At 54.2% G+C, this 20061-nt stretch overlaps 2 protein-coding genes across 5 annotated transcripts; both read left to right on the top strand.

Moving 5' to 3' along the window:
• Positions 1-1043: 1043 nt before the first annotated feature.
• Fbl (fibrillarin) lies at positions 1044-11106 on the top strand. The gene is made up of 9 exons (XM_042668189.1): positions 1044-1171; positions 5869-6048; positions 6157-6258; positions 6361-6455; positions 6906-7076; positions 8589-8721; positions 9737-9849; positions 10743-10888; positions 10986-11106. The coding sequence occupies exons 1-9, from the start codon at positions 1162-1164 to the stop codon at positions 11008-11010; spliced, it is 975 nt and encodes a 324-aa protein (XP_042524123.1). The 5' UTR covers positions 1044-1161; the 3' UTR covers positions 11011-11106.
• A 308-nt stretch (positions 11107-11414) lies between these two features.
• Dyrk1b (dual specificity tyrosine phosphorylation regulated kinase 1B) lies at positions 11415-19544 on the top strand. 4 transcript variants are annotated; one of them, XM_042668199.1, is made up of 12 exons: positions 11415-11552; positions 13533-13696; positions 15066-15185; positions 15286-15474; positions 15815-15962; positions 16569-16855; positions 17300-17446; positions 17530-17670; positions 17948-17983; positions 18068-18263; positions 18609-18715; positions 18803-19544. In XM_042668199.1, the coding sequence occupies exons 2-12, from the start codon at positions 13634-13636 to the stop codon at positions 19169-19171; spliced, it is 1803 nt and encodes a 600-aa protein (XP_042524133.1). In that variant the 5' UTR covers positions 11415-11552; positions 13533-13633; the 3' UTR covers positions 19172-19544. The 4 variants fall into 4 exon arrangements, with proteins under 4 accessions (XP_042524133.1, XP_042524134.1, XP_042524132.1 ...); XM_042668200.1 differs by lacking the exon at positions 17948-17983; XM_042668198.1 differs by having other exon boundaries at positions 17948-18263.
• The last annotated feature ends 517 nt before the right edge of the window (positions 19545-20061 follow it).

The following is a 20061-nucleotide window of genomic DNA, read 5'->3' as shown; positions in this document are numbered from 1 at the left end:
GAGTTCAAGCCCCAGGACTGGCAAAAAAAAAAAAAAAAAGGCCTCCCTTTGGGCTGGGAAGGTGGCTCAGTGGTAGAGCGCTTGCCTTGCATGCTCGAGGCCCTGGGTTCGATTCTTCAGCATCACATAAGTAAAAAGAAAAAAGCCGGAAGTGGCGCTATGGCTCAAGTGGTAGAGCGCTAGCCTTGAGCTGAAGAGCTGAGGGACAGCGCCCAGGCCCAGAGTTCAGGCCCCACGACCGGACCCCCCCCAAAAAAAAGAAAAGTCAGGGTGAGACTCTATCTCTAATTAACCACTCAAAAACCCGGAAGTGGAGCTGTGGCTTAGCTGTGGGTAGAGTGCTAGCCTTGAGCCAAAGAAGCTCAGGGAGAGCACCCAAGCCCTGAGTTCAAGCCCCACAACTGACCCCCCCAAAATAAAAAATCTATTGGGATATAGATTAAGATGACTGACTGGATGGAGGGAAGAAGTAGAAGATGAAGACACAGATCAACAGATTCTGGATTTTGGCTTTATCATCGATAGCCCTAGCCAATTACTCAAGTTATGTCTGACTCAGTTTCCCTAATCTTGAAAGTGAAACGACAAAGCCGAGCGCCGGTGGCTCACACCTAGCTACCCAAAGGAGGTTGAAATCTGAAGATCACAGTTCAAAGCCAACCCTGACAGAAAAGTCCATAAGACTCTTATCCAATTAACTAGCTTAAAAAAAAGGCCCTGCAGCTCACATGGTACGCCTTGAGTAGTTCAAACCCAGTACAGGCACAAACAAAAAAAGAAAGGGAGGGAATCATTGCGGAGAAGCCCAGGGTACAGGTGAGGTCTAACAGGATCACCGCAGAGCCCGCGTTGAGGGCGAGGGGCGGGACAAAGGGGAAACCGGAAGCAGCCTTGAGCTAAGGATTGCGGAACGCACTAAGAGGAGAAGACCAATCACAAATGTGAGGGGCGGTGCTTAGCCAGGCCAAGAGCCCCGCCTGCCGCGCACGCGCGCTGAGTTCCGGGCTCTGTGAGGCCGGGGGCGGGACTACGTGGTTGCGTCACGCGCCGGACCCTGCCGCGCGCCTGCGCTCCTTTCCACGTGCGAAAGCTTGCTCCTGACTCGTGGAGTCTGGGACGCCACAAACTCCTCGGAGCCGAGCAACTACAGCGCCCACCACCATGAAGCCAGGTGCGGTCCGGAGCTGGGGCCAGGGGTCCAGGCAGGGGTGCAGGGAGACGGGCGGGAATCGGAGGGGCGGGGCCTTGGCCTAGGGCCCGGCGTTCTGAGCGCGGGATCCGGTCTCGTGTGGGGATGGGGATCCCAGGTCGGCCCTAGGATCGATCCTGACCCCTGACCCCTGACCTCTGACCCCAGGCCTGGTGGGGGGGGGGAGTTGTGACCGGATTTGGAGGTCACGGTCGCCTTGGCCTGTGGCCGTTGTGGGGCTGTGACTGGAGGGGTCTTGACCTGGGTTTCGTGGATTAGAGGCGGTCAACAGGATTGTTGAGTTTGGGCCAGGGTTATTGCTCGGAAATCCCAAGTCATTGTCCGGATTCCAACATCTTCCAGGGTCTTGAATGAATGGATTTTGGGGTTCTGGCTAGAGACCCAGATACTGAGACCGGGAGCTGGCTCTAAGGGATCCTCCGACTTCTCTCCCGCACCACCACCACCATCCCTCGGATCTCAAGCCCTCCGAGCTGAACACCCTGTCCCCATATTCTGTGCCTGACCAAGACTCTGGTCCACTTTGCCACCTCCACTTGCTTTTTCCCTTGAGCTACAACCCGACCCTTTTGTGTGAATTTTGTTGTTTTGGTTTTTGTATTAGTACCTGGGCAGTGTCCTCTTACTCAGCTTTCTTTTATGGCTAGCATTCTACCACTTGAGCCACACCTCCAGGTCAACGTTTTGCTGGTTAATTAGAGACGGAATCTGTATTACAGACTTTTCTTCTAGGGCTAGCTTTGAACTCGGGTGCTCCAGGTCTCAGCCTCCAGAGTAGATGGGTTTACAGGCGCACACGGTCATACCTGGCTTTTTTTTTTTTTTTAGTTTTTAAAGTTAGAGTCCTTCCTGGTGTCTTGGAAATTCCTAAATCAGGCTTTCCCAACCCCCCTATCCTGTCTTGGAGAACTTGCTTCCCTAAGTTGGGGGAAATTTTAACAGTTCCCAAAATTGTCTGTCTGCCTCATTTGAGTTGTTTTGTGTGTGCATGTGTGTATATGTGTGTACAAATAAAGTCACTTGCACATAGTTTGAGGAATCTCTCCCCATTCCTCAGTGTTTGGGGATCTCATGAAATAGGGTTGAGGGTTGCTAGACTGTGTACTGTGCTAAGACCCTGACATCTCTGCAAGCACCCTTGTGGGCTGCTTTTCCTCAGGAATCAGTTTGTGTTTTCTTCCCTCCTACCTTTAATCCAGAAACTCATTCCTCTGTTTTGAATCATAGCATTCAAACTGCGAGGCAGACCGTGTGTTTATCTCCTGTACTTTGTGTTCAGCTATTTACTCTTTCCAACTTAATGAGGTGGGAATTGACTCCTTGGCAACCTTGCCTGCTCCCTAGTGTCCTCAGTGGTGATGACATGGCCATCTTCCTATACCAAGACAACTGATCACTGTCTGACCCCTGCTTTCTGGATGGAAAGAGGTGCTTTCTCCAAGAGGCAGGACCAGAGACTGGAGAATCACGCACAAACACTGTCTCCTTTAATGTTTATTGATCCCCTATTTTGTGTTGGATACAGAGATGGCACTGGGGATGTAATGGTTACTGAAAACAACGGAAAATCCTCTAGTTGGTGCAGAGACCTGCATGAATAGAAAGCCAAGGCTATGCCCCAGTGGCAGGACCCTAGGCAGTGGGATGGGAAGAGAGTGTAATGCCCCACAAATGCCCAAAGCAATGAAACCAGCATCTCTGAGTAGGTCCCAGAACTTAGGAGAGTTTGGACACTCTGTTGTATGGCTTTGTAAGTCAGGAAAAGGAATTTGGATTTCATTTTGGATGTGGTGGAAGCCCTTGGAGGGATTTGGTCAGAGAAATGACCTGCCTGGGAGAGATCAGCAACTGGCTGCTGTGTGGAAAGCTGACAGTAGAGGGAGCAGAGGATAAAAAGTGAACAGTGTTACATTAGGTTACGGAGTTTGGAAATTCAACTGTGGTCTGAGATCTAACCCCAGGACCACAATCCATCAATAGAAAATAACTAGCAAGCCGGGCGCCGGTGTTTCACGCCTGTAATCCTAGCTACTCCGGAGGCTGAGATCTAGGATTGCGGTTTAAAGCCAACACAGGCAGGAAAAGTCAGAGACTCTTGTCTCCAATAAACCACTCAGAAAGCTGTAAGTGGCACTGTGACTCAAGTGGTAGAACACTAGCCTTGAGCTGAAGAGTTGAAGGACAGCGCACAGGCCCAGAGTTCAAGCCCCACCACCGACAGAAAGAAAGGGAGGGAAGTAGGGAAGGGAAGGGAGAAAATAGCAAAGTATATAGTAGCTTGCACTTGTAATCCCACTTGTCATCAAGAACCTGCATCTCAAACAGGCCTGTGGTGGCAACCTCTGTGGTCCCAGCTACCCAGGTAGGAGGATTTCAGTCTGGGACCTGCCCAAAAAAACAAACAAAACAGACACAAGACTCTCTGAAAAAAAAAAATAAAGGATGGACAGACACTTGCATGTCTCAGGTGATAAGACTATTGCTCAGAAAGTGTGAGGCCCTGAATGCAAACCTACTTCTTCCAAAATAAATAAGTAGATGAGGCTGGGAAGGTGGCTCAGTGGTAGAGTGCTTGCCCTTGCATGCGTGAGGCCCTGGGTTCGATTCCTCAGCACCACATAAGCAGAAAAACCAGGAGGTGGTGCTGTGGCTCAAGTGGTAGAGTGCTAGCCTTGAGCTGAAGAGCTGAGGGACAGCACCCAGGCCTAGAGTTCAGGCCTCACGACCGACCAAAAAAAAAAAAAAGTAGTTGTATGGAGGAGTTTTAATTCAGCAGGTCAGATTATGACTATAATGTATCTTGATTTGTTGGTTAATTTTGAGATAGAGTCTCCATCCCTTTCCACGCATCCACCTGGAATGTGATCCTCCTATTTTTTTATTTCCCTGTGTAGCTGGAAGTCTGACGGACTTTTGTGCCTAGGTTGGCTTGAGACTTCGTTTTTCCAATCTCAGCCTTCCACATAGCTAGTGTTGCAGGTGTGAGCCACCAGCACCCAGCTGTAAATTTATTATTGAGTAAGTTATTTCAAGGAAGATCATTTTAGCTGTCATTAAGTTTCAAACTGATCATGCAAACTAAAGTGATTTTTTTTTTTCCAGAGTAGTACTTCAGAGCTTTTGAAACCATCACAGAAAAATCAAATATTGAGTCGATTAGTACCAGAACTCTGTCTGCTTTGAACATTGTTTTATGTAATCGAAAAAAGTTTGCTCTGACCTGAAACAACAAAAACAAAAGTTTTCCAAGTTGATGTTCAACTTGGTGGTGGTTGTAGGGCTTGAACTCAGGACCTTGGTGCTGTCTCTAAGCTCTGTTTTGCTCAAGGCTAGTGCTTTACTACTTCGAGCCACAACACTTCCAGTTTTCTGGTGCTTAATTGCAGATAGGAGTCTTCTTGCCTGGGGTTTGCTTCAAAATACAATTCTCTGATCCCAACCTTTTGAGTAGCGGGATTATAGGCGTGAGCCACCAGCACCTGGCTTGTCTTCAGCTTTATTTTACTGACCACTCCTAAAGCACCTGTTGACTATTGGTCATCCTTGAAGGACAGTTGGTTGTTGTTTTCCCATGGGCTGGGTGAACATTGCAAGCTTGGAAACAGATAAACGAGCAGGGGACTGTATGTTGCCAACATCCATTTGGATATTAGCACTTCTTTCCAGCCATGGGGGAGGGGGGTATGAAAATGTGTTTCCCAAGGTTTGGTGGGGATCCTATGGCCACAGGACCTGCACACTTTCTGGACTCAACTGAAATTGACAGTGGGTGAGTTTGGGTGGGCCAACAATCCCACATCCATCCTAACCCTCTGGTGTGAGCTTGACCTATCAGTGATCTGGCTTACAAATTTAATCTTTGTCTACCCTCACCATATTTTGAGGGAGAAAGGGAGTTACCCCATACACTAACCTAGCTCAACATTGGTGAATTTTACTTGTTGTGCAGCTTTACAAAGGATATTACAAGGCAGGTACCAGTGACTCACAACCTACAATCCTAAACCACTCAGGAGACTGAGATTTGAAGATCAGGGTTCAAAGCACGCCTGGGCAGGAAATTCTGTGAAACTCTTATTCCCCAGTGAACCGCCAGAAAACCGGAAGTGGAACTGTGGTTCAAATGGTAGCATGCTAGCCTCAGGCACAAAAGCTCATGCACAGTGGGCTGGGAAGGTGGCTCAATGGTAGAGCACTTGCCTTGCATGCCTGAGGCCCTGGGTTCGATTCCTCAGCACCACATAAGCAAAAAAAAGAAAAAAGCCAGAAGTGGCCCTGTGGCTCAAGTGGTAGAGCGCTAGCCTTGAGCTGAAGAGCTGAGGGACAGCGCCCAGGCTCAGAGTTCAGGCCCCATGACCGGACCCAAAAAAAAAAAAGCTCATGCACAGTACACAGGCCCTGAGTTCGAGCCCAAGGACCTGCTTAAAAATGAATAAGACCAGATAGATCTGTGTTCTGTGGTAAGGTCATTGGCATGGTCAATAGTGGCTATTTCTCATTGTATTGGTCCATTGTTTCTGATGGACACTTCCGTGGTCATCCTGCATTTGCTGCTGCTGCTACATTCATTCCATTATCCTGTCCGGAACCGCCAGGTAAGGTTGGTTTAGCCTGTTAACCTTCATCACCCTGATTCCTGTCTTTTGTTTCCACTGCAGGCTTCAGCCCCCGTGGGGGAGGCCGAGGAGGCTTTGGTGACAGAGGCGGTCGAGGCGGAGGCCGAGGAGGCTTTGGCGGGGGTCGCGGGGGCTTTGGCGGAGGCCGTGGGGGCTTTGGTGGGGGGCGAGGGCGAGGTGGAGGCTTCCGGGGCCGAGGTGGCGGCGGCGGTGGAGGAAGAGGTGAGTGAAGACAGCAAGTAGGGACATGGCCTTTTATGGGGTGTGGGGAGGGAAGAGACGGGGGTGGGCAGGGGGCTTTCTTTCCTACTGCTGCTTTTCCTGGTGTAGGTGGAGGCTTCCAGGGTGGGGGCAACCGGGGTCGTGGCCGGGGAGGAAAGAAAGGAAACCAGTCCGGGAAGAATGTGATGGTGGAGCCCCATCGACACGAGGGTGAGTAAGGAAGTATGGGACTGGGGGAGGGGAGCCCCAAGACTGGAGGAAGCCGGGAGCCCACAGGTCTCAGCCTTTCCCCTTCCCAACCTCCCCCACCAGGTGTCTTCATTTGCCGCGGAAAGGAAGATGCACTGGTCACCAAAAACCTGGTCCCTGGAGAATCTGTTTATGGAGAGAAGAGAGTCTCCATCGCGGTGAGAGAGGGTCCCTGTCCACCCCAGGCCAGGCAGCCGAGGATCTTAACATGGCTCCCTCCAGATCCTGATGGCTCTCCCTGGCCTTCTCACCGTCATCTGTCTGTGCTCTGTGCTTCCTGTCTCCTCTCCTGGCCTGATCTTCTGCCTCCATACCACGCGTTACTAAAGGCAGGATCTGTGTTTTCTGCACTGATGGGTCCCAGTGTCAGGGACAGGAAATGATGACAGAGTGCCCGATCTTACTGCTCCTCCTTGGCGTTGGTTGTCTGTTGCTCTTCTCTTCTCCTGGGGTCAGCATCCTCCGGGGCAAGGCAGGGCTGCGTCTGTCATCCCTGCTGTGTACCCACGTGTGGTTGTGACTGGACCCACCCCATTTCATCTGAGGGATGTGGGGTCCTGCAGAAGGACCCAGCACTGACTTCCTCCCATTCATCTCTCCCGGGCCAGGAGGGAGATGACAAAATTGAATACCGAGCCTGGAACCCCTTCCGTTCCAAGCTGGCCGCAGCAATCCTGGGTGGCGTGGACCAGATCCATATCAAGCCCGGAGCCAAGGTGCTGTACCTTGGGGCCGCCTCAGGCACCACCGTCTCCCACGTCTCTGACATCGTAGGCCCGGTGAGTGGATGGGTGTGACAAGGAGGAGGCGAAAGCTGCCTCCCCTAGGCCAACTCGGAGTGGGGCTTGGCTGCTTTCCCGTGCTGAGGTGCTGGGCTGGGCCTTTGCCTGTAAGTGCCTTACTCACAGCTGGGAGGAATTAAGCTCAGCATCTCAAAGGCCTAACCTCATTCAGCAATGCTCCTGGATTCTCTTGCCAGAAGAGTGTGGGTGTAGCTGACCCATTGCATAGAGATATTGCACTATTTAAGTTTGTCCTCTTTACAAAGAAATCCTTTCTCCAAGGTTGGGGTCTGGTTCAAATGGTAGGACTTATCCTAGAAAGAGCAAGCCAGAAGCCCTAGTTCAGATATCACCAGCAAAGAAAAGGCCCTGCCTCAAAAATCTAGTCTTCTGATTTCCCTTGAGAGAACTAGTTGTCATGGTTCTGGCTTGCATTTTTCTGTATGGTTCCCCCTGGAATTCCGTGTAGAGAGCACTGGGCACCCAGGTTCATTTATTTCATGATCTTTTCTTATTTATACAATTAGAGGCTGTTTAACTTGGTAGTGAAAACTCTGAGGCCCATCCAGGCATAATGGTGCCCCCTGTAATTCCAGCACTTGTAGGCAGAAGCAGTGGGATCATGAGTTCAAGGCCAGCCTAAACTATGTAGGGAGACCCTGTCACAAACACACATTCAGGGTCTGTGGTAGATATTTGACAATCCTATGGCTTTTGGCAAGGTGTGCCTCACCTTTCTGGGCCTCAGTTTAACCCTCTGGAGAATGAGTTGTGAAAATTAAACATGTAAATTTGTCTCATTTCCTGGGCCCAGTGTAAATGCCTTTAGCTCTTCTGTTTTTGTTTGTTTTTTGCCAGTCCTGGGGCTTGAATTTTAGGCCTGGGCACTATCCCTGAATTTCTTTTTGCTCAAGGCTAGCACTCTACCACTTGAGCCACAGTGCCACTTCCAGCCTTATCTGAGTAGTTTATTGGAGTTAAGAGTCTCGTGCACTTTCCTGCCCTGGGCTGGCTTTGAACCACAATTACAGGTGTGAGCCACCAACACCTGGTCCTTATTTTTTATAGTGGGGCTTGAACTGTGGGCTGGGCTTTGCATGCTCACTTGGCTTTTTTGATCGAAGCTGGCTACCACTTGAGCTACAGCTCCACTTACAGCTTTTTGCTGGCTAATTGAACTCAGATTTATCTGCCCAGGTTGGCTTTGAATCACAGTCCTTAAGGATCTGAATAACTTAAGATTCTAAATAGGAGGCACTAGAGTCTTGCTTGGCTGCCTGGTTTTAAGCCTCTGTTGGGAACTTGGGTTTTGGGGTTCAACAAAGTGGGATTGTATAGTTTGGCTGTTTAGCTAGTCATTTCCTGTCTCAGCCTGACTTTTAAGGAATATGGGCATAATATCCGTAAGTGGTGGGTGTTGAAGTGCTGTGTAGTAGGAGCCTAGAAGTAAGCCCTGCATATATGAGCCCCGTGCAGTACCATTGTAAACTGTTCGTGGGTTCACTTCAGGATGGTCTGGTCTACGCGGTCGAGTTCTCCCACCGCTCTGGCCGGGACCTCATTAACTTGGCCAAGAAGAGGACCAATATCATTCCTGTGATTGAGGACGCCCGGCACCCACACAAATACCGCATGCTCATCGGTGAGGGGGTCTGGAGAAGGGGTGGCCCTGGGCAGGTAGGACAGCAGCTCCAGCTTTCCCTGGGAGAGGCCTGTGGAGTTAGAATGGGTGAGCGGGCAGCTGGACCGCGGGAGTGGAAAGTTGAGGGTGGCCCAGTGAGAGGTGGCAGTGGCAACGCTGCCTCCGTGCGTTGGGGTGTCTGATCTCCTCCCTCCTCAGGACCCTGTGCTTCCTGCCTCCCTCCAAAACACCATGCCTTAGTCACCGCCCGTGGCTTCCATTTGAAAGCCTCTTTCCAGGGAACATATTATCGGGTGAGACCCTATCACAGAAAGCACAAACTTGAGTTGTGGCCTGGCCCAGAGGGGCCCATTTTGAAATTTAATGACGTTATTTTTTTTTTTTAACAATTTTGAAAAGTCTAGTACAAACATGGGAAAGCCTTGCAAATCATCCCCGGAGGTAATTGATGAGAGCATCTGCTACCCACTTTTCCCACTTCTTAAAGAAACCATTATTTTCTTTGTATCCACACTTCATGAAAAATAAAAGACTTCCATTCCATTCATTTTTTTTTTTCTTTAAGTATTGTTTTCCCTGCACTTACCACTTCCTCCTCCCCCCCCCCCCCAGCTTATTTTCATGTGAAGTCCTGCACATGCTCTTGCCTTTAATTGCTCACCTTTGCTGTCTTTTGATGACGTGTCTGTCTTCCCCTCCTCACCCCCCCAGACCCTGGAGCATCTCGAGGGCAGGGTCCGGGTCTGACTCGTCTCTGTGTCCCCCACGCCCAGCCCAGGGCTGGCCACAGAGTAGGTGGCATCCGTGGTTTACAAAAGGGTGGAGTGATTGTGGGTTTTGGACCCATCTTAGGGGTACTCTGGAGGGAGGTGGATCAGTGGGGGGGTGGGAAGTAAGACTGGAGGCAGGGGGTCCCCCAGGAACCTGCTGATGATGGAGCACACACAGTTCCCATGGGAGGGTCTGGGAAGATCTATGATGGGTCTAACTGGAAACTGCCACTTTTTTCTCCTAGCAATGGTAGATGTGATCTTTGCCGATGTGGCCCAGCCAGATCAAACCCGGATTGTGGCCTTGAATGCCCACACCTTCCTGCGGAATGGAGGACACTTTGTGATTTCCATTAAGGTATGGGGAGGTGTCTTTTTGCATTTAAAAACCAGTCTACTGGGCTCCAGTGACCCATGCCTGTAATCCTAGCTACTTAGGAGGCTGAGCTCTGAAGAAAGCAGGAAAGGCTGAGATTCTACACAGAAAAGGCTGGAAGTGGCACTGTGACTCAAGTGGTAGAGCTAGCCTTGAGCTAATGAAGCTTATGGACAGCTCCCAGGCCCTGAGTTCAAGCCCCAGGACCGATATTATAACTATGTAACTTTGAGCCATGACTTAACCTACCTTTATGACTCATTTCTTAGTTTTATCTCAGTTAAAGGTAGATGTGAGGTTTAAATGATTCAACATATGTTTACTGTTGGAAGCAGATCCTGGCACAGAATGTGTGTTTTGATGGTAGATGTATTTTTTCCAAAATAATTTGTAATACAGAAAACTCCCATGTGTCTTTCAACCAGGTCAGAATTTGTTAGCCTTTTCCTCTTTTAATGTAAACTACATGTATCTTAATTTCTTGGTAGAGAAAATGGTGACAAAAATTTTATTAACATACATTGGCCATACTAGGGGAGATTTCATTGTGACATTTCCATGCATATACACAATATATTCCAATTTCTCCCCACTATGCTCTCCCTTACCTGTCTCTGTCAAGTGTGTGTGTTGAGAGAGGGGGTCCTGGGGCTTGAACTTGGGGCCTCAGCATTGCCCCTGAGATTTTTGGCTCAAGGCACAAGCACTGTACCAGTTGAACCACAGCTCCACTCCCAGCTTTTGGTGATTAATTGAAGATGAGTATCTCTGATTTGTCTGCCCCAGGGCTGGGCTTTGAACTGTAATCCTCAAATCCCAGCCACCTGGGTAGCCACCCGTGGGGTGGACGGCCCTGAGACCCTGACTCTCTGCAGGCCAACTGCATCGACTCCACTGCCTCGGCGGAGGCCGTATTCGCCTCAGAGGTGAAGAAGATGCAGCAGGAGAACATGAAGCCCCAGGAGCAGCTGACCCTAGAGCCCTACGAGAGAGACCACGCGGTGGTGGTAGGCGTGTACAGGTGAGTGGGGCCTGCGGGTCAGCCCAGCAGCCCTCTGGGCCGTGGTTGGGGGCCTGGGGACCCCGCAGCCAGATGACAAGCTGTCTCCTGTTGCCAGGCCACCTCCCAAGGTGAAGAACTGAAGCTTCAGCTCCGGGTGGTTCTGCTCCGGGTGGTTCTGAGGAATGTGCTGCTGCTGTTGCACGTGGGATTGTTTTTCTATTAAAAGACTCTTCTGACGCCTGTGTGCCCGCTGCCCATCGCTCCGCCCGGACGCACCACAGGGACACGCGTGCGCGCTCGCTGGCCGGGCAAGAAAGCCGTTGTGGTGGGGGTTGGGATGGCCTGCCCGGCCACAAGGCGCATGCTCCTTTCCTAGTAGTGACGTGTGCGGCCGGAACCTTAGGCCCTCGGGCCTGATTGGTTGCTAGCTACGCATGTGCACCAATAAGCACCTGGAGAGCGCAGGCGCCAACAGCGGTCTGTGTCACGTGACGGGAGCGGTGGGGGGCTGGGGGCGGAGCCCGGGGCAGGGGGGCCGGTTTGTTGTGGTCGCCATTTTGCTGGTTGCATTACTGGGTAATCAGGGCCCTGGCTCTTCGCGTCCGCTGGATACCCTCGGCCCGTGGGCAGGTCTGAGCTCGGGCTGCCCGAGCGGTTTGAGTCCCCTTACCCGCGCCCCCAGGTAACGACGCGGTGACGGCGGGGAGGCGGCAGGGGTTCTCGGGGAGGGTAGGACGGGATCCGCCCTGCCCGGCACCGCCGCGAGAATTAGCACGAGGCTGCGGGAAAGAGGGGGCGTCGGGCAGGTGCGGGCCGGGTCCGACTATTCAGAGTCGGATTCCTGGAAGGGGCCGGGCCCGCGGGAGCCTTCTGAAGAGGGAGGTCGGGAGGGGGTGGTCGGGCCCCACTCCCGCCCTTTGTTTGGGCTCGGCTTCGTCGGCCGCTTCTTCGTCGCCTAGCAACAGCTGCCCTGGGCTGCGATTGGCTGGGCTCTTGGCAGGGACGACCAATGGCACCGTTGTTGCCATGGGAGGTGCGGCTTGCCAAGCTCAGTTGGGCCCCGCCTGCCGGGCATTGCCGGCCGGGGCGGGCCTCCTGGGTAGGGGGGGCGGGACAGCGGGGTCCCCAGGGGCGGGTGACCGCTAGGGGCGGGGCGGGGCCGGTGGGGCGAGGGTTAACCCGCCCCTCCCCCGTCCACCTGCTCTCCCCCTTCCCCCGCATGACCCGGGCTGACCCTCCCCCTTCCTACCCCCAAGCAGCGGTGGCGGCGGCGGCTGCTGTTGTCACCCACCGGCCGCCTGTCCCGCTTGCCCTCCTCGCTGCAGGGTTTGCCGGGCCGGCAGGGCCGGGGACAGGCGGCCACCTTCTGACCGCTGCCACCACCGCCATGCTGGCCATTCGCCCACCCCACTGGGGGCCCCACCGCGCCCCAGCCCCCCGTGGGCCCGGTGCCAGCCCTGACCAGGGTATGGGGTGGGGGCTGGGAGAGGCGCTCCTGGGGTGGGAAGACTATGGGGAGGGGGAGGGGGGGAATGGCAGCGGGAGGACTTGTTTTGGTAGGAAATCCCAAGAAAGTAGGAGTCCTGGAGTGGTAGAGTATGGGATTAAGGTATCTGATATGGAGAGAGAACCGATGGCAGAGACTTTATTTTAGTGGACACTTGGGAGGGGAGATCTCCAGTTTGGGGGTATTTGGCTGTGGAGGCCTTCTAGGAATAGACACAGTGGCGGCAAGACCCAATATAGAAAGGGGTGACTGGAGAAAGGAGTGCTAGAAATATTGGATAGTGTACGGGATGTCCAGTGTGAGGGCAGAAAGGACAATCGCTCTAGACTGGGAAAACACTTTCTTCTGCTCCCATGAGGAGTGGGCCTTGCCTGGGAGGGGGTCTGGGGTAATGTGGGGACTCTCCTGATGTGGCCCAGAGGGAATGGAATATATATATAGGGGCACTACCTGGAGGGGAGGGTCCTTGGTGTGAGAGACCTGATACAGAAGACGTTTTGGAAGGATATGGAGAGTCCCCTGGGAAAGGTGCACCCTGTGGTCAAGAAAGCCTAGTAGTCATACTCTTACATAGGGGTCCAGGAGACCCTCAAGAACCCTGATATGGTTTTAGGGATGCATGGTCTTAGAGCTGCCATGGTTTAGGGAAAGCTAGAATTCTCAGGCTTGGGGAAACCACTGAGAAGAGTAGGCTTGAAGTGAAGGGATGCATGGTATAGAAGAGACCCAGCTACTAAAGGAAGACTAAGACAGTGGGGTCCTGTGTGAGGGGCCCTGGAAAAGAGCCAGGTGTAGACCTGGAGAAAAGAATGAACTCTACTCCCCAGACTGCTGTTTTCCTCCTCTTCCCTCCTCCCAATGATTGGTGTCTTTCTGTCCCCCTTTCCTGTCATGGCCTACATCTGCCTCCTCCCACCCCCGTCTGGCCCCAATCATTCTCTTTCACATGTGTGCTGTCTCATTTACTTACTTGATCTTCATTTGTCGAGGGACTTTGCTGTTCCCCTGCCACTTCTGTGTTGCTACCTGTTGCCCTGCTGCACCTTTTGCTTTCCCTCTTCTCTGCCTTCCTCCTCATACCCACCTCTCCCCTGCCTGCTCCTGTCCTCCACACCCTCTTTCCATGTCATCTCTTCATCTCCCCCCTGCTCTCAGGTCTCAGCGGCGGTGGCAGCCGAGGTGCAGGATGCGAGAAGGCGCCCCCCGGCCGGGCTCCCGCTCCAGGCCTCGCACCCCTGCGGCCCTCTGAGCCCACCATGGCCGTTCCACCAGGCCATGGCCCCTTCTCTGGCTTCCCGGGGCCCCAGGAGCACACACAGGTAGGCATTCAGCTGGCTCCTCACCTGCCTGAGGGTAGATGGAGGCTGGGATAGATGGGTCTCAGTACACAATCTGATTGCACATGAGTCTCCGAAGGACCTCATGGGCCTCAAAGGACTGAAAGAGTTCCAGGCAGAGGTAAGAGTTTGGACAGCCTGGGTACAAATGCTGCCCTGCCTGGTGACTATCCACCACTGTGGTTCTTCATATATGTCACCTCTTCTGTAAGACTGGACCACTGATGACCCTTCCCTCCCTCCCAGTGTGCGAGGATCAAACAAATGCTCAGAACAGGTCTTGGCACATGGCCATTTAAATGCTAAGAGGTCTAGAGCAAAAGGCAAGTGGGAAAGACAGGCGAGCTGAAGACAAGCTACAGACAAGATCCAAGGACAGAATCTCTAAGGCTAAGACATCAAAACAAAATGGAGCCTGGAAACTATGATCCTAGCTACACAGGAAGCTAAGAGCTGGAGGATGATGGTTCAAGACTCCATCTCCAGAATAACGAGTAAAAAGCAGAGCTTGAGGCATGGCTCAAGAGGCATAGAACACCAGTCAGGAGCTGCAAACCCTAATACTGCTACACACACACACACACACAAGCAAAATGGAGGAGCTGCAAACCCTAATACTGCTACACACACATACACACACACACACAAGCAAAATGGATGGGAGATCCAGGGATCCACATCCTGAGGCCAAGAGCCTTGAGGTGAAGGTTAAAGGCTAGAAGTTAAATCCCAGGGGGAAGAGGAGCTCAACTATTGGATGTCCAGAGTGGTCTCAGGTAGAAGGCTTGTGGGGAAGGGGGCAGGGAGGAGGTAACAGTGCCAGGCTTCTGAAATATTGCTCCCACTGAAGCTCAGGAGTAAAAGCTGGGAATGTGGCTTAGTGGTGCAGTGCTTGCCTAGCATGCATGAAGCCCTGGATTCAATTCCTCAGTACCACATACACAGAAAAAACTGAAATTGGTGCTGTGGCTCAAGTGGTGGAGTGCTAGCCTGGAGCAAAAGAAGCTCAGGGACAGTGCCCAGGCCCTAAGTTCAAGCCTCAGGACTGGGGAAAAAACAAAAGCATGCAGGGCTGACTTCAGGCCAGCCTGAAAGGTCAGAAGTAAACTCACAGCTTCACTCGGGAAAGCTTACTAGGGAACACCCCCTGTGTGCCAGGCCCTGCTCAAGGTGCTGGAGATAGATGGCAGCCAGGACCAGATCTGTGCCCTTGGGGAGCTTACATTCTAGTGGGGGGCCAGTGATGAGAAAGTACATGTGGTCACCAGGGACCAGCAGCCCTTAATTAGCCCTCCCCTTAGAGTTGGGAGGGGAAGGCCTGTCCTCAGCATCTGCCCCCCCTGCCCCACAGACATTGCCTGATGTGCGGCTGCTGCCTCGGAGGCTGCCGCTGGCCTTCCGGGATGCCACTTCAGCCCCCCTGCGCAAGCTCTCTGTGGATCTCATCAAGACCTACAAGTACATCAATGAGGTGGGCAGGGAGCCAGGCGCCTGGGCAGGGCGCCCAGGGGTCTTGGCTGCTGGCACAGGTCACTCACCAGTCCTTGTCTCCTGGCCACCTGGCTGGGCAGGTGTACTATGCGAAGAAGAAACGGCGGGCCCAGCAGGTGCCACCCCAGGACTCGAGCACCAAGAAGGAGAAGCGGGTCCTGAACCATGGTTACGATGACGACAACCATGACTACATTGTGCGCAGTGGCGAGCGCTGGCTGGAGCGCTACGAGATTGACTCTCTGATTGGCAAAGGCTCCTTTGGCCAGGTGCGGGCAGGAGGTGGGGGCACCGGCACCTGCTGATAGGAGCCCACATTCACACTGTGGCTCTGTGGCTTCAAGTCTTGTGCAGGACCACTCACCTCAGTCCAGCCACTTAGTTGTGCCTCAGTTTACTTTTCTGGAGAAGTAGAAATAACCAGAGACTGCATACAAGAGAACTTACTTTGCACCCAGTGTTGATACCAGTGTCCACTGAGGGTGAACCCTCAGCCAGGAGTCGTTGGTTGGAGGACCAGTGTAGTTGGTGGGTCTCCTGGCTGGAGGGAGAAGCTCAGCATGTGGCTCTGACCCCCTCCTCATCTGGTGCTGTGTCCCCCCCCAACAGGTGGTGAAAGCCTATGATCATCAGACCCAGGAGCTGGTGGCCATCAAGATCATCAAGAACAAAAAGGCCTTCCTGAACCAGGCACAGATCGAGTTGCGGCTGCTGGAGCTGATGAACCAGCATGACACAGAGATGAAGTACTACATAGGTAAGACCTGGAGCTGGCTGGCTTCCGCACAGAGCACCTGGGTTTGCCAGCAGGCTGGGGTCCTCCACTTCAGTGGTTCTCTGGATTCCCCTGCCTCCTTTGCGATTATTCCTGTTTGCTTGGTAAAAGTGGTCAGTGTTTACCAGGCTCTGCTGTGAGCAGGTCACATCAATCACCTCCCTTACAGCTCACATTCTTGCCCATGTTGGAGATAAGAAACTGAGGAACTGGGTATTGTCACTTGCATGAGGTGACAGTTTGTGGCAGCAGAGCTTTAATTTGATGACTGGGGGTGGGGGGGTGGTCCTATTAGAAAGAGTGTGTAGATTGTATTTTATAAGGAGAGCAAATGGAAAAGCACCTTTCCGCTCCACAAAACTCACAAAAATGGTGTTATATTTTAAATGTGAAGTGTTAAAAGGCCTGCTGAGAGCAAATAGAAAGTTTTTGGTTTAATCAGAGGTTTGGCAGAGCCCAAGGGACAGTAAGTGAGCCAGTTCCTTGCCATTAGAAACATTGTGGCGAGCTGGTGGCACCCAAGGGCATAGCAAGGGGGCATGGCTGGGAAGAAACAGATTAATTCCTGTGTGGGCCCTCCCCTGGCAGTGCACCTGAAGCGGCACTTCATGTTCCGGAACCACCTGTGCCTGGTGTTCGAGCTGCTGTCCTACAACCTGTATGACCTCCTGCGAAACACACACTTCCGAGGCGTCTCGCTGAACCTGACCCGGAAGCTGGCGCAGCAGCTCTGTACAGCGTTGCTCTTCCTGGCCACGCCCGAACTCAGCATCATCCACTGCGACCTCAAGCCAGAGAACATTCTCCTCTGCAACCCCAAGCGCAGTGCCATCAAGATCGTGGACTTCGGCAGCTCCTGCCAACTTGGCCAGCGGGTGCGGCTCAGACCTGCTGGGGCAAGGGCGTGGGAGGGGCAGAGTGGGGCGGGGCCAGCAGTGGAAGGAGATGGCTCCAGGATGTGGGAAAGGAGGTAGGAGAGAGGCCCACAGGGTGAGGGTACTGCCCACCAGGAAGAGGAACTTGAGTCTGAGGAGTAAGGCCAGTTCTGTAGCTCCAGCTGTGATGTTGGAGTTGGCTGGTCACAGGTCTGGTGCTGCTCAGTGAGCAGGCCTAAGTTATACTAGTGTTGGGGCCCTGGGGACCACCAGCCTGTGACTGGGGGTGACCTAGAAGGCCACGGAAGGGGACAGCCACAGGCTGCTGAGCAAGATGGTGCCGGAGGCTCCTAGGCAGGAATGCTGAGAGCTATGACAGCAAGGGGCTGGTGCTAGGTCAGATCTCCCACCACCTGGGAGCCCTGACCGTTCTATTCCCTCTAGATCTATCAGTACATCCAGAGCCGCTTCTACCGCTCCCCGGAGGTGCTCCTGGGCACACCCTACGACCTGGCCATCGACATGTGGTCCCTGGGCTGCATCCTGGTAGAGATGCACACTGGGGAGCCTCTCTTCAGTGGCTCCAATGAGGTGCGCCCTCAGGACGGGGTGTGCCGGAGGGGGCAGGAGGGGACCTGGTTGTACTGGGGCCCCTGACCACCACCTGCCCGCAGGTGGACCAGATGGGCCGCATTGTGGAGGTGCTGGGCATCCCACCAGCCCCCATGCTGGAGCAGGCCCCCAAGGCTCGCAAGTACTTTGAGCGGCTGCCTGGGGGTGGCTGGACCCTACGCAGGACAAAGGAACTCAGGAAGGTGCGCCCTGCCCCATGCCAGCCCTCCTTCCCTGGGTGGCCCTCACTCTCACACTTGGGGCTCCCTCTCTTCCCTGCTTCCTCTGTGTCTTTCCCTGCCTCCCTCCCACCCCCAATTGTCTGCCCTCTCCTTCCTTCCCTGCCCTCCCTGCACCTTGTCTTAGCTTCTCTGTTTCCACTTTCTTTCTTGTGCCTCTGTTTCCCCGTGTGTGTCTCCCTGCCCCTCCTGCCCACTGACGGCCACTCTCTTGCCCCCCCTCCCACCCCCTCCCTGCCAGGATTACCAGGGCCCCGGGACACGGCGGCTGCAGGAGGTGCTGGGCGTGCAGACGGGCGGGCCCGGGGGCCGGCGGGCGGGGGAGCCGGGCCACAGCCCCGCCGACTACCTCCGCTTCCAGGACCTGGTGCTGCGCATGCTGGAGTACGAGCCTGCCGCCCGCATCAGCCCCCTGGGCGCCCTGCAGCATGGCTTCTTCCGCCGCACGGCCGACGAGGCCACCAACACGGGCCCGGCAGGCAGCAGTGCCTCCACCTCGCCCGCGCCCCTCGACACCTGCCCCTCCTCTAGCACCGCCAGCTCCATCTCCAGCTCGGGTGGGTGCTCAGCGCCCCGAGCTTCCAAACTGCCTGCTTCTCAGTTCCCAGCGGAGATGGGGTGGGGGGCTCCCCCTTCACGCTTGCTCAGACTCCTGAAATTGGTTCTGTAACAGCTAGAAAGACTCCCATTCCGCAGCTCAAAATTGGACTGGGGCTGGGAGCATGACTCAAGTGATAGAATACCTGCCCTTAGTTCAAACCCAGGAGGGCAAAAACAAAAAACAAAAAAAAAACACTGGATCTTTCAAAGGGGCTCTGTCCTAGAGCCCAAACCTGGCCTAGGCTGTGAACCAGGCTCAGTCACCTCTCACCTGTGCGGCCTCTTCTCCCTGGTGCTTCTAGGAGGTTCCAGTGGCTCCTCCAGTGACAACCGGGCCTACCGCTACAGCAACCGATATTGTGGGGGCCCTGGGCCCCCAATCTCTGACTGTGAGATGAACAGCCCCCAGGTATTGTGGGGGCTCTGTAAGTGGGTGTGGGGTACCAGAGGCTGCAGAACCTGGGTCTCCATCACCCCACCCCTTTTGCTTTTTTAGGTTCTGCCCTCCCAGCCGCTGCGCCCCTGGGCAGGGGGCGATGTGCCCCACAAGACACATCAAGCCCCTACCTCTGCCTCATCACTGCCGGGGACCGGGGCCCAGTTACCCCCCCAGCCCCGATGCCTTGGCCGTCCCCCATCACCAACCTCACCACCACCCCCGGAGCTGATGGATGTGAGCCTGGTGGGAGGCCCTTCAGACTCCCCACCTCACCCAGCGCCTGCCCCCCAGCACCCGGCTGCCTCAGCCCTCCGGACTCGGATGACAGGAGGTCGTCCACCTCTCCCACCCCCTGATGACCCTGCCTCTCTGGGGCCTCGCCTGGGCCTCCGTGGTGTACCCCAGAGCACAGCAGCCAGCTCATGACCCCGCCCCCTCTCTGGGGCCCTTCCTGAAGCCATACCCCCCCCCCCCATCTGGGGGCCCTGGGCTCCCATCCTCATCTCTCCCCCTAGACTGGAATTGCTGCTACCCAGCTGGGGTGGGTGAGGCCTGCACTGATTGGGGCCTGGGGAAAGGGTCAAGGAGAGGGGTTTGGCCACACCCTCCCCACTAAGGACTGGACCCTTGGCCTCCTCTCCCCCTTGTTTTCTATTTATTGTACCAAAGACAGTGGTGGTCCGGTGGGGGAGGGGGAGACATTCTCCCTTGCCCCAGGATCCTAGGAGGGGTGGGGGCAGGTAGGGGGAGATGGCCTTGCTCCTCCTCGCTGTACCCCCCAGTAAAGAGCTTTCTCACATGCCTGCCTGAGCGTTTGCAGGGCCTTGGCTCCCCCTCACCCGCCCTCAGAGCCATTGTGGGGAGAGGTGTAGGGGAGAGGGGGTGTTGGAAGAGCTCTAGTGTAAGTACATCCCTTCTGGGTAAATTAAAGAGTTGATGCAGGCATGGGGCTGCAGGAGAGGCTACAGAATCCTGGGCATGTTGTGGGTAGAGGCCTAGCCCACATTTGCCTTTTCCAGGGTAAAAAGACCCCAAAAGGGTAGAGGCCCCCTTAGGCTCACCTGTCTGCGAAACACCATGTTCTGCTCTCCTAAACCACGGCTCGCTGGGGGGGTTGGTTGCACGTCAGAGGCTGTTTATGCCAGGCAGGTATCCAATGTTGATGCCGTCGGGGAGCAGACGAGCGGCGAGCACAGCTTATGCCCAACCCATGCCTGGTCCCACTTCGGGCTCATTGTAGAAAGAAGCATTTTGAGATTTTTTTCAGGCAAAGATGCTCCCTTGGTTCCAGGTAAGTAGTCTTGTTTCCATGGCAA

This window comes from Dipodomys spectabilis, unplaced genomic scaffold (assembly GCF_019054845.1).
Source record: "Dipodomys spectabilis isolate Male_0828 unplaced genomic scaffold, ASM1905484v1 ptg000422l, whole genome shotgun sequence".
Lineage (NCBI taxonomy): Eukaryota > Metazoa > Chordata > Mammalia > Rodentia > Heteromyidae > Dipodomys > Dipodomys spectabilis.
The sequence above is the reverse complement of the archived record's forward strand: the minus strand, read 5'-3'. Positions and strand labels throughout refer to the sequence as shown.

Bases quoted from the DNA above. Each gene is read 5' to 3' on its own strand.
- Dyrk1b (XM_042668201.1), top strand. From the start codon at position 12,258: ATGCTGGCCATTCGCCCACCCCACTGGGGGCCCCACCGCGCCCCAGCC. The intron at 18,264-18,608 runs GTGGGTGCTCAG...TGGTGCTTCTAG, and splicing joins CAGCTCCATCTCCAGCTCGG to GAGGTTCCAGTGGCTCCTCC. The intron at 18,716-18,802 runs GTATTGTGGGGG...TTGCTTTTTTAG, and splicing joins GTGAGATGAACAGCCCCCAG to GTTCTGCCCTCCCAGCCGCT.
- Fbl (XM_042668189.1), top strand. The intron at 8,722-9,736 runs GTGAGGGGGTCT...TTTTTCTCCTAG, and splicing joins CAAATACCGCATGCTCATCG to CAATGGTAGATGTGATCTTT. The intron at 9,850-10,742 runs GTATGGGGAGGT...GACTCTCTGCAG, and splicing joins ACTTTGTGATTTCCATTAAG to GCCAACTGCATCGACTCCAC.